Source organism: Lycorma delicatula, chromosome 8, assembly GCF_047948215.1.
Source record: "Lycorma delicatula isolate Av1 chromosome 8, ASM4794821v1, whole genome shotgun sequence".
NCBI lineage: Eukaryota > Metazoa > Arthropoda > Insecta > Hemiptera > Fulgoridae > Lycorma > Lycorma delicatula.
The window spans coordinates 90,017,002-90,031,578 of NC_134462.1; the positions used below are offsets into that span (position 1 = coordinate 90,017,002).

Below are 14,577 nucleotides of genomic sequence, written 5' to 3' on the forward strand. Positions count from 1 at the left end.
ATTATAAGTAATCATTTATTATATTATAAGCAGTTATTTATAATATAATTTTATTATATTATTTATTAAACATTTAACTTGTCTTGAATTTTCTTTTTCCTGTTTAGCCTCTGGTAATTACCATTCAGATAATACTTCGGAGAATGAATGAGGATGATATGTATGAGTGTAAATGAACTGTAATTTTGTTCAACAGTCTCAGTTCAACCATTCCTGAGATGTGTGGTTAATTGAAACCCAACCACCAAAGAACACCAGCATCTACGATCTTGTTTTCAAATCCATGTAAAAATAATTGACTTTACTAGGACTTGAACGCTGGAACTCTCGACTTCCAAATCAGCTGATTTGGGAAGACGCATTCACCACTAGACCAATCCGGTGGGTCAACTTGTCTTGATCTAGTTCAAGACAAGTTGACAAGTTAACTGCTGTACTTATAACAAATGATTATTATAAGTAATAATAATCAAAGGCTGGTAAAAGATTACCACCCTATTTGCTTGAAACTTGGTATTTCACCAGTATTTTCTAAATTCAATTTCAGTTAAGTAAATTGACAGTCCTTTTCTTGATGATTGGAAGGTTGGTGATTTTGGTCTTTAATCCAAATATTCATCTATTAAATTATTTGACATGACCCTGTCTTTTAAAAAAATTATTTGATGACATACTAGCAGACTTTAGATGAAATCTAAATCTAATATGAATGGCTTCTTATTTTGTCTCTTTTCCTTTAAAGTAGAAATATTGAAAACCAATTAAAATTTAGAGAACCCCTAAAAAATATTAAAATTGTTAAATACATTAATTCAATGCTTTTTACTCATATTAATTTGTCATTTTTCTTCTTCATTCTGTGCCTATGTCTGTTTTTTTTTTTTAGCTTTTATGAAAGGATTCATAAAAGCTGGTTGGTTTTATGACATATTTGTAAGTTATTAAAAAATTTAATGTAAACACAAGAATTTTAGTCAAAAAATGATTTAATAAATGGAATAATCTAATAGTAATAGTTATAAAAGAGTAAAAAATATTTTTTTTAAAACCTGTCTTACACAAAATAATTTTTTTTTGAATAAGCATAATACTAAATTTATGCTGATGTTATTGAAAGTTTGGTTCTGGCAGTTAATGTATCGTAGTCACATGCAGTTCTCAGAAGGAAAGCCAGGCGTCAAATTGCCAAACATATATGACCTTCTCTTTCTCATTGCCCTTATCTCTCTCACCGACACATTGTCATGGATCTAGCAATTCTTTTTTCTGAAAGTTAATTGTTGGCCATTTCCCGAAATATTTTTAATTTAATTTTTTTGGCATTATTTTTTCTATGTAGGTCTGTTATATAATATATATATATAATAATTATTTATAATAGGCTATAATGTATTATTTAATTTTTACATTAACAATTTACAATAGTTATTAATATTATAATAATCACTACAATATATTATTTAAATTGGGGAAAACTACTACCGTACAATAAAAATAATTATTATAAATAAATACTGACATTATTCATCAGAAAGTGGTTGAATTCCGTCGACTTCTTCATCTTCAAAGCCACTATCGAAACTGGAAGATGAAGCAGATGATTCCTTTTAAATTTATAATTAAATTGTCTATGTGCAAGGGAATTTCTCATTCTATGGCTTCATATAACTCCATTAACATATTGTACACTTTTCTCCAGTCTTGAGAGGTTACACTATTTATTCCTAGCAATGAAATTTCTTCTATTTCTATCATGTAAACTTTTTATTATTTTTTACATATCTTTTGATGTGACCACACATTTTCAATAGCATTCAAGTGATAATGATAGGGAGGCAATAGGATAACTTTGTTACATGTTTCTTTGCTACTTCATAGATAGGTCTTGAAAGTTTTTCTCTGAATAATTTCCAAAAGTTATCCTTTGATCATTGATCATTGATCATTGATCTGCATTGACCCCACGTGAAACTAGTCAATCAACTCATGATTCCAGTTAGCATTATTTGGTAATTTATCCAATTGCACTGAGTGATTTGAAGCATTATCCATTACTATGATGCTACTCAGTTTAACTTTTTTCAAAAGCGTTTCTTTGAATCATTTTGTGAATGTATGTTTCATTATTCATCTCCTCATGGTAGTCGTTCATTTTCTTTGATTTGAACATTAATAGCACTTCATTCACAACCCCTCAACTGTTCTGGCATGACAGACAATTAATCTGTCACCTCAACTTATAGGGACATGCATAGTACCATCCAGAGTTTCATTGTCCATGCTTTTGGATTTGAGTGGTTAGTATTAACCCAAGTTTCATCTAACCATACAATTTCATTAAAATACTTCAATAAAATACTGCAATGAGCGATAATATCTCCGTTTTCAAGTATAATTTTCCCGCTATTAATTTTTTGGTACTAGAAGCTGATATTATGCAATACTTTTAATAAAAACGAATATTATCCATAAAATAACTCAGCCTCCCAAAAAGAAACTAATAACTTCTTACTTCTTGGATTTCTTTCTTCAAGTAGTAGTTGTAAATGTGTTTGTGAATGGCATCAGCTGCAAACATATATCTAAATCAGTTACTGGAGAATCTCTTGGTTGTTGTTACCCGGTGTTGATAATTTGGATGAACCTTTCTGCAAAGTTAAAGACTTCTCTTTAGTAATATTGGAAACTGTATTGCTACTAATTTTAAGAGCAACAGCACTAAGTTCTCTAACTTTTTGAAAAGAAATTAAAGATTCATTCTTTTCTAAAATTCTTTTTGATGGCAGACCATTTCCCACATTTGGCTACAAACCATTACACCCCGACCAAAAGTCATTGCATGACAAAAAACCCCAAAACCAACAGTAACTAATGATTCATGAAAAATATTATATATGTTATACAATATACAAAAATACTATGTAGAAAACGTGCAGTTTTAAATAGACTAGTATAATTTCTGGCAGTAAAAAGTACTGTTTCATATTATTGATGAAACATGTTGTACAAACACAGGAAGAGTTAAATAAAACACAGACGCTCTCTACCACAGTAGCTAGTCATCGACTACAATTGTCAGCATCATGGTAGTTCTATCTGACAACAGAATGATGTATATATGTGTTGCTATGACCAGAGCCAATAATACTCTTCCGCCATTTTATTGAGAGAGAGAGAGGGAGCAATACCTCAACGGCCAGAACCAAACTTTAGATAACATTAATATAATAGAAAAAATGACCAAGGCTCACTCACTGAGCAAAGTGTAGAGAAGAACTAAAAAAGAAAAACAACTGTGGTGTGATACAGTAATTTGTATGAGATTTAAAATCTACTGCCAAACTATTGAGAAAAGAACACCTCAGTGTTATATTATATAGCAATTTTATACAGTTTACATACCCAGATTCTTATCAGAAGAAAATAGATAATATAAATTAATTCGATTTGGAAGATTGAATTATTTGAAAAGTCAAGAATGACTGTATTTAAGACTGTAAGTCAAGAACTGAATGTGTATTTTAAATATCATCTCTCATTTTTATTTTTATTATTATTTTTTTTTTAATTGTAATTATTTTAAGATACTCTTTACTTATCTACATTTCTGTATTCTGATGTTTTTTGCTATTTGTTTTATTCAATTTCTGATGTCTTGTTTTTCATTACCATGTGTACAAAATACTAATCTCTGTGTATCTGTTTCTTTGTGTTTTTTTTTTAATCAAAACTATAAAAATACACCAAACAGCAAGCTTAATTAATGTAAACTTAACAATTTGTATATAATCTTTTCAAATTTAGGGGTAAGTTATCATCATAAGTTATAAAATAGTATTTAAGTGAAAACAAGATGGCTCTTGTGATGTATAAAATATTGTTGTCACATAATATTAGTAATTTGTAACTATGAGTTTTTTACATGTGATGTGTTACTTAAAATAGTAATTTAAAACTTACGATTATTCCATAGATTCAAAAAATTTAGTGAGTTGTTAACTTATATAAGTTATTAATTTCTTATTACACTGTTATTTTGGTGTATTCGTAGGCGGATTTTATTAATTACCTACAGCACACTAAACAAAATGTAATGTGGTTTTGCAAACCATTTGCAAAATGTTTTACTAAATCAATAATACAATAAGCATTGTTTATAGTGACCTCCAAGGGACCGGTGATTTCAGTTCATTATAACCAATAGTCACAATAACTAATGTTTAAGTAGCTTAGTGATATTAATACTGTAGTAATAATAATAATAATAATTAAAAATAAATGCAATAATAAATACAAATACGGTAGAGTAAAAGAAGGTAGAGAAAAATTGTAAAACTTACTTTTTCTGCAAATAGTCTGTATTTTGCTTTATTTCAAACATTTTGTGTTATAATACAGTTTTTTAAGGTTCTTTTCTAAATCAAAACAAACACTCTTTGTTTTTCTTAGCAATTTAAATAAAACCGAGAAACTGGCAAATGGTTTTCATTGCTGTTAAAAATTCTGGAAGATTTAGTAGGTTGATATCCTCATCATTGTTGCTATCATTACTTCCGTTGTCATTACCTACATCTCCATCTATTTCTGTTAATTCTGAAGCCACTACATCATCATCTGTTACAGTTTCATGCATTTTTAAATCTTGATAATCTACAAACAATGCATTTGACTATTGGTTTTGCAGAGTTATTGCTCCTTTCTGCTAAAGATATTCTTCTTTGCATGCAACACAGTCAGTAACTTCGCCAGCCTGTGGTAAAAATCCTGCATGTCAAAAGTAATTTTTTACAGTCAGTGAGAAACCTCATTCCATGATCTTTCTAACATAATTATAGAATCCGAAATAGTTATTTGTGTTTCCTTTTTTTTTATCTAAATCCTGTATCATTTGTAAAATTAAGTGTTTTTTGTAATAGACTTTTATTGACTTGATCACGCATTGATCTAAAGGCTGTAAGACCACTGTTGTTTTCTGTGGTAAGAATAGTAACTTTATACACAAAAGATTTTCAATGTGTGTATGAGCCAGACAGTTGTCAATGAACAGCAGTATTTTGTCATTTTCAATCTTTAAATAACGGTTCCATTTTCATAACCAAGATTAAGGATATCACTTGTCATTCAAGCTTTCTTGTTACTTTTGTACGTAACAGAAAGCGATTTCAAATTTTTAAATCATTGGGGTTTAGCACTTTTCCCTGTAACCAGACTTTTTTTTTTGTCAGTTCCAGTCATATTTGTAGCAGTTAGTACTGTTAGTCTTTCTTTTGATAATTTTTCACCCAAACATGTTTCACCTTTAAACCAAAGGTTTATTTCTGGCGTCAGTTTAAAAACAAACATTGGGTTCATCAGCATTATATAGATTTCTTCATCCGAATAGCACTTAATTTTGGCCAAATGGTTTCTAGCTATTTTCCTGACACACCAGTTAGAGCTGCTGTGGCCTTGCTACTTATTCTCCCCCAACACAGTATCATGACACTGACGGAACCGTTGTATCCAAGCTGAAGTTATTTCACATGGTTCGCAGAATTTTTCAGAAAAATTGTTCGCCCTAATATCCCTATAGGGCTTGCAATATAGGGCCGTTAATACGGTTATTACTAGTTCTCTGGTATTTAAACCATTTTAACAGTGCTTGGTCTACATCATTATGTTTACTAGGCTGTAATTATTTTGATTTCAAAGAATTTGTTTCAAAATTTTTCTTAATTTTTTCAAGGTTCTTCCATATCACCAATACTGTAGAATGACCCACGCCTAATTCTTGGGCAGTGTCATTAGTTTCACCATTCTCTAATTGTCAAATGTGCATATTTTCCTCTATCATGAATGTTTTTCGCAAAGTCATAATTAAATCAATATTGAATGAGTTACACAGGATATGTAAAATAAAATACTTTACCCCATGTTATGATATGCTCACAGAAAAAGAATAATAACAACTGAATGTGACTGCTTCAGTTTACAATAAATCTAGTACAGGAAGAAGACAAAAAAAAGTAGAAATGTACATATGTAAGAAGAAAGGAATCATCAAAATATTTCTGTAACTACAATTTAGATATACTATGTTACTGATGAGTCACTTCTGTCCATCATTATAAACGATAAAATGTTTGATCGCAATAGGAAAAATAAGTAATAATAACCAGTATGTCACTACAACTGATGTTATTCTAAACAATGTGCATATTGTATTTATGCGTTAACAGCATGCCAAACCAACCAAGAGACAAGTTTTTGATCACCATATCCGATGTCCCTATGAACGATACTTACTAAATATATATATTTATACTTATTATTGAAAATTTTGTTTAGTGTGCTTTGTTAAGTGTTTTATAAATCTTTTTAAGATTCATATTATTCCACTGTATTGTTAAATTGTATTTAAATTCTTTTAAATAAATCACATAGTGCAGAATGTTGTGATAAGACTATATTTTTATTTTTTAGTATTTGTTGTCATTTTTTTCCTAAATAGTAAATTATATTAAATTGATGATTATTTATGATTAACAGATCTGGATTTGTTGCATTTGAATTGGATAATATACCTGGAGGAACATATGATATTATACCTTCAACATATCTTCCTGGACAAGAAGGCCCGTTTTTCTTAACTGTAAAGTCATCATGTCCTCTACAGTTGTTGTTAGAAAGATAGTAGAGAATAAACTTCCGTTGCTGTTTATTTAATTATTATCTTTAAAAAAGTTTAACTATTTTGTATTTTTTAAGTATATTTTACTTTTTTTAATTAAAAAAAATGTGATATTGAATATACGTTTGAGTAACAGAATAGTATTTAAAACCTGTTCTTAATATTGGCTTGTTAATATCTAATAGTGATTTGTTGTACCAGAGGTTCTGATTTAATCAATTATCTTTATATAATCAAATTTAATTTATTTTTTTATTGCATCTATTTTAAATTAGACGGCTAATATAAAACTTTAGTATAATGTAATATGATATTATTTTTATCATAAAAATAATTATTAAAATAAATGGTATGCAGTGGCACACATAAGATGGAATTAACAACCCAATAACTTGTGAATTTTTCAATATTAGAAGTTAATATTTTAAAATTTATTTTATTATATTTAGGCATTCCAGAAACTGCTTAAAAGAAAGTGTAATGTGTGTTTAAGAGTTGATTTTTATAGCTTGAAAAAATATAGCTTAACACTAGTAACCTATTCTATTTAATCCTTGCATTTTTAATTTAATAGTTAAAAGGTGGAGATACTTATGAAATACTTTTTTAAATAATACTATTTCTATTACTATTTGATATAATTGCTTATTAAAAATAGATCTTAGTTTTATTATTGTATAGTAAAAATTACCAGATTTAAAAACATTGAAATAAAAGATAAAGATTACACTCATTAAAAAAATTATTACTTTAGTAGTCATATCTTTTACTGAAAAGATATAAATTTTTCATATATAACTAAAATTTTGAAAAATAAATTTTTATTACATTTTCTAATGTTGTACATCTTTTTATTAATTTATAACAAAGCTTTCCGTTGCTTATTTTCTACACTACATGAATAATAATAAAAAAATGAGATACAAAACACAATTAAAAATAAAATGAATTAATATGCGTCATGATCACGTAAATATATTTTACAGAAAACCTCACTATAAACACATTGTACATTACTAAGGCAGCCTGTAAAAAAAATTGAGTAACAATTAAAATCAGTAAATACGCATCAGGTAAGATTGTAAAAAAAACTACCACAATTTAAAAAGTGTGTAAATTAATATGTGCAAACAACTATGAATCACATAATGGTGAACACAGCATGAAATCATCAGCCATGCATACTTTGTGAAACAAACAAAACTCTTAATAAAATCTCAATGTCAAAACAACATGAAAAAATAGTAAAGCAAAAATTAATGACATTCATATTTTTTTTAGATTTTCATCATTATACAGTTTGCATATCCAATTTCTTTGGAGGAACATGCTTAAAATGAAAGGAAACTCTCCTTTTAGGGGATATTTTACATATATATCAATATTTAATAATAAATTTAAAATTACCATTTCCTTAAAATCAAGGTATTATACATTTTTTTAAGGACTACGTCTGTTATAATGCACATCAAATTATTTCTTCAAAATCATCAAAGATTATTCCTGGCACAATCATCATAGTACAGCCATAAAATTTGATCACCTATAATTTGGTCATCTGATCCTCATTAAAATTAGAATTTTTGCAATGTCTACATTTACGTAAATTCTCACTCTACTGTTTTTTTTAGGGTAAAAATAAAATTGTACTACTAATTTTCTAAATCTTTTTTACAGAAACAGTTGAAATTTTTTGTAATGTCAGGAATAAGCTTTTCCCTTAGGTTTGAGAATATTCTCTTGCTGCTGCCATCCCATCTGCATTTCATTTTATTAAGAAGACCATCCTGACATTAAAAATATATCCACGACACATGTTCTCTTATAGTTAGTTCTGTAAATGGAAGGGTACTGATTCAAAGGTGTTATGATTTTTTTGTTATGTACGTTTCACTATGAAAATTTTGAGCAAAAAAATTTATGTATAATTTCATGCATTTCAAAAACATATATATATATATATATATATATATATATATATATATATATATATATATATATATATATATATGCACACATACAAATTTATTTTTAAAGTAATATAAGATAAGAGGTAAAAAGTTGTAGACCCTTAAGAACAGAATAAGACTTGGCACAGTGTCTAAATTTTGTTTTATCTGATATAATCTTGTTAGCACACTTTTTAAATTTTTCTACTTGAGGGTAGCTGTTAAAACAGATTCTGTAAGCAAATATAAGAATGCAATTGAAGAAAACCAAAACAAGAGTTTAAGCATGTTTGTGAACACCTAACTGTAGACATTGTGAATGATGGTGAATATCCTTGTTTATTTACACCATTAATCTCTGAATTATTAGTTCATAAAATAACATTTTTGTTCAATAATTTTTGTAAATAATAATAAGAAAAATGTTTTTGTAAATTGTAATAAATTTTTTCTACAGAATAATTATTTTATGATATAAAAGCTATTTTTATATTTCTATTTACTCACACAATATCAAATTAATAAATGCATATTATGGCTTATTTTGTTACAAATCTTATAATCCATTAATATATTATTAGTTTTAATGTTAATAAAGAGTTGTTACTTTAAAGTGTTTTCATTTCATACTTCATAGAACAGACTAAGAAGTACAATAATCCTAATAGTTAATAAACTGATGTTGAGGAGATGGAGATTTAAAGGCAAAAAGATTTATATCCCATAAGAAAGTGGTTCCTGTTTATAGTGAAAAGCAGTTAGCTTATAAATTGTGCTCATTGGAGTCAATAAATTTTCAGGGATAAAAATATCTTACATAGTACATTGCTTATTTATTGAGTTGTACAATTGTGACGCAACAGTAGCTAAACCATGCTGTGAAATTACTTTTCCTTTTTTTATTGTGAAATGAAAAATGATACAAACTTAAAAATCAAACATATCAATATAACATGAAAGATAAATCAAGAAGATTTTTTCATTAATCTTTCTTCTTTATTGCTCTCCTTTTTATCATCCATGAACAGAAGATTTGAAAGATAGTGCATGGTATACTGGAGGAACAAAACATAGACTTTTAGTATGTCTTTAGAAAGACTTTAGAATGGTGCCTTTTAGAATTTTTTAATCCTCATCTTTTTGGAAATTTTTTATTCAAAATGATATCTTCAGTATCTGAAAGATGTTCTTTAATCAGTTTACAAAAACTAAATTTTTATATATTCAGTTATATGTGAATATTTTTATATTCCATCTCACTGATATTAACCTTTCAATTTCTAAGTTTTGTCAAAGAAAGATTTTGTGTCAGTACCCAGACACAAAATTACTGTAGCAGATTATTATAAAAGCATATTGTAGTATTAATCAAATTTTTGAATCCAGATTTACAGCCTTAAGAAATCTTAGGATATTAGGCAAAAGCGATACATGTTGTCTAAGATAAAGTATATTTAAACTAGTCCCTAGTTTAAACTTCGGATGCAATGTCACATAACAGATACAATCTACAAATATGTGGTGTACTGTCAGTTGGTAGTCACAGCGAACGCAAACGGATGCATCAGTCTGAATGCCTAGTGTGCCCTACAGTATTTCCAAACAGCTAATAATAGCCTCCACATGACGGTTATTCCTACATGAAGAGCTTCAGGGTGACACAGTGTCCTTAACTGTGTTAAGTTTATTATTATTGATTATAGTATTCCATTTACTCTGCCATTCATCATGAACCACACTTCAGAAAACCACAAGATCATTTGAAACAATGCAATCAGTGAAAGGAGGCTGCAGAATTCACTGATTTTGAATATACTTGGAATTTAATTTTATTGTGTTTAATTCTTGAATTATTGACATTCAAATGTTTTATATCATTCTTTTTTATTTTGTGGTTTTTTTCTATAATACAATGAAATAATTATCCAATATTGAGTACTACTTTCTAGTGTATACAAAATATGAAGAAAATTTTTATATCAAGTATAATAGTGAAAAAAAAAAAACAAAACAATAAATAATATACATACATAATGATTTTTTTTCATAAAAGTGAAAAAGGTAACTCTCCCTGTTTTCTTCATGATTTTATTACTATTGACTACAATGGTTATGAATATACTGAAATTTAATTTTATTATGTTTATTTCTTGAATTACTGACATATATTTCCTATTAATAGAATAATATATTAAGGGTAACTATGTAATAATTAGTACTACTCTCTCATATATAACTGTATACAAAATATGAAGCAAATCATTAACATCAAGTCTGATAGCGAAAAAAAAAACAGTGAATTACACCTTCACTACTTTTTCGTAAAAGTGAAAAATGTAACCCCCCTTTTTTTCTTTCTGATTGCATTACTATAAACTAGTCTGATTATCAGTATACTTGCAGTTACTTTTGTGTTGTTTAGTTCTCAAATTTTTGATATTCAAGTGTAGTAAATGATTTTTTTAGCTTTTGCTTTTTTCCTATAATAAAATATATTAGGAATAACTGTAATATTTAGTACTACTATCTGGTATAATATAGCTCTGTACAAAATATGAAGCAAATCAAGTATGATAACAAAAGAAAAAACAATGCATTTATACAACATGATCTTTTTCGTAAAATGTAAACCATTTTTTTTTATTTATGATTATAATATAAATTACACTGATTATGAATATACTTGAAATTTTATTTTGTCATTTATTTCTGGAGTTACTAACATTCAAATATTTTATATTACATTTTTACTTCATGAGTTTTCCTATAATAGAATAATATATTTTTGATAACTATATTGGGTACTACTCTGTTACATAAATTTATACAAAATATTAAGCAAATCCTATATATCAAGTATTAGTATATAGCAAAAAAAAAAACAATGAAATATTTTTTTTGTAAAAGTCAAAAATGTACTCCCCTTTTTTATTTATGATTTTATTACTACAGACTACACTTATGAATATGAATGTACTCTGATTTAATTTTATTTTTTTATTTCTGGAATTATTGAGATTCGACGGATTTAAATGATATTTATAAACTTTTGGTTTTCTCTTATGAATATAATTATATATTTATCTAACTATGTAGTATTGTGTAGTGCTCGCTGGTATCTAGCTGTCTGCAAAGTAGGTGAAATACAAAGCTGTTATGACACACATTTTTATAAGAAATGGAGAAACTTTAGTAAAGGGATTTACCTTCTTCTTTATACCTCTTTTTTTCTGCTTAGCCTCCAGAACCACCATAAGGTAAAAATACTTTAGAGGATGAATAAGGATGATATATATGACTGTAAATGAAATGTAGTCTCACGTCGAACATTCCTGAGACATGTGGTTAATTGAAATCCAATTGCCTAAGAACACTGGTATCCACAATCTAGTATTCGAATGCATATAAAAGTCAAAAAATGAGCCTTAGAACTATCAACTTTGAAATCAGCTTATTTGCAATGACGAGGTCACTACTAAACCAACCTGGTGGGTTTCCTTCTTTTTTATATCTAACCACAAAAAACACATTAGATATTTTACCTCTCTCTGTTACATCTCTTGTTTCTTTATCATTTGTCACGCCTTTGGCTGACAAGGTCAGTCTTTTTAAACTCATGGGTTAGTTGGTTTTCAAGTGGACCAACAACCACTGAAGGATTAGAGATTGGGGCTGACATACATTCCCACTGATACTGGTGATTTAATGGACCACTCCAGCAGAGGAGGCACTGGAGCTAGGACTGTATACAACTGGGTTCACTCTGATAGCCAGAGGCCATCATTTGAGATACACTACATAGACCCATCCATCCATCAGCATGATAATTTCCACCTTGAGTTATGTTTATTTTAAGGTGTTGCAACAACACCAAGTGTTAAAGTTTAAGATATTGTTGTGTTGCTGTGTAAGGGTATTTTTTTTTTGTCTTCAGTCATTTGACTGGTTTGATGCAGCTCTCCAAGATTCCCTATCTAGTGCTAGTCGTTTCCCATTTCGGAATACCCCCTACATCCTACATCCCTAACAATTTGTTTTACATTTTCCAAACATTGCCTGCCTGCACAATTTTTTCCTTCTACCTGTCCCTCCAATATTAAAGCGACTATTCCAGGATGCCTTAATATGTAGCCTATAAGTCTGTCTCTTCTTTTAACTATATTTTTCCAAATGCTTCTTTCTTCATCTATTTGCCGCAATACCTCTTCATTTGTCACTTTATCCACCCGTCTGATTTTTAACATTCTCCTATAGCACCACATTTCAAAAGCTTCTAATCTTTTCTTCTCAGATAGTCCGATTGTCCAAGTTTCACTTCTATATAAAGCGACACTCCAAACATACACTTTCAAAAATCTTTTCCTGACATTTAAATTAATTTTTGATGTAAACAAATTATATTTCTTACTGAAGGCTCGTTTAGCTTGTGCTATTCGGCATTTTACATCGCTCCTGCTTCGTCCATCTTTAGTAATTCTACTTCCCAAATAACAAAATTCTTCTGCCTCCATAATCTTTTCTCCTCCTATTTTCACATTCAGTGGTCCATCTTTGTTATTTCTACTACACTTCATTACTTTTGTTTTGTTCTTGTTTATTTTCATGCGATAGTTCTTGCGTAGTAGGACTTCATCTATGCCATTCATTGTTTCTTCTAAATCCTTTTTACTCTCGGCTAGAATTACTATATCATCAGCAAATGGTAGCATCTTTATCTTTTCACCTTGTACTGTTACTCCATTTTGTATAACCTATCAATCGCTTCCTCACCTGCACTGCGCAGCAATTCTACAGGTATTCCGTCTATTCCAGGAGCCTTTCTGCCATTTAAATCTTTTAATGCTCTCTTAAATTAAGATCTCAGTATTGTTTCTCCCATTTCATCCTCACCAACTTCTTCTTCCTCTATAACACCATTTTCTAATTCATTTCCTCCGTATAACTCTTCAATATATTCCACCCATCTATCGACTTTACCTTTCGTATTATACATTGGTGTACCATCTTTGTTTAACACATTATTAGATTTTAATTTATGTACCCCAAAATTTTCCTTAAATTTCCTGTATGCTCCATCTATTTTACCAATGTTCATTTCTCTTTCCACTTCTGAACAATTTTCTTTAATCCACTCTTCTTTCGCCAGTTTGCACTTCCTGTTTATAGCATTTCTTAATTGCAGATAGTTCCTTTTACTTTCTTCATCACTAGCATTCTTATATTTTTTACGTTCATCCATCAGCTGCAATATATCGTCTGAAACCAAAGGTTTTCTACCAGTTCTATTTATTCCGCCTAAGATTGCTTCTGCTGATTTAAGAATTTCCTTTTTAACATTCTCCCATTCTACTTCTACGTTTTCTACCTTATCTTTTTTACTCAGACCTCTTGCGATGTCCTCCACAAAAATCTTCTTTACCTCCTCTTCCTCAAGCTTCTCTAAATTCCACCGATTCATCTGACACCTTTTCTTCAGGTTTTTAAACCCCAATCTACATTTCATTATCACCAAATTATGGTCGCTATCAATGTCTGCTCCAGGGTAAGTTTTGCAGTCAATGAGTTGATTTCTAAATCTTTCCTTAAACATGATATAATCTATCTGATACCTTGCAGTATCGCCTGGCTTTTTCCAAGTGTATATTCTTCTATTATGATTTTTAAATTGGGTGTTGGCAATTACTAAATTATACTTCGTGCAAAACTCTATAAGTCGGTCCCGTCTTTCATTCCTTTTGCCCAGCCCGTATTCACCCACTATATTAAAATAATCTCCAACTATTATTAAATTTTCATCTCCTTTTACGTGTTTAATTGCTTCATCAATTTCTTTGTATACACACTCTACCTCATCATCATCATGGGCGCTTGTAGGCATATAGACGTTAACAATCGTTGGCGGTTTAGGTTTTGATTTTATCCTTATTACAATGATTCTATAGCTATGCGTCTTGAAAT

At 28.9% G+C, this 14,577-nt stretch overlaps 1 protein-coding gene across 1 annotated transcript in view; it reads left to right on the forward strand.

Annotated features, from left to right (window-relative positions):
- The window catches only part of LOC142329553 (calpain-7-like), a 45,383-nt gene extending 38,595 nt beyond the window's left edge, over positions 1-6,788 (forward strand). The window contains exon 14 of the mRNA XM_075374222.1: positions 6,529-6,788. Coding sequence (XP_075230337.1) covers positions 6,529-6,673 — 145 coding nt within the window. The 3' untranslated portion in view covers positions 6,674-6,788. The remainder of the gene's footprint in view (positions 1-6,528) is intronic.
- The last annotated feature ends 7,789 nt before the right edge of the window (positions 6,789-14,577 follow it).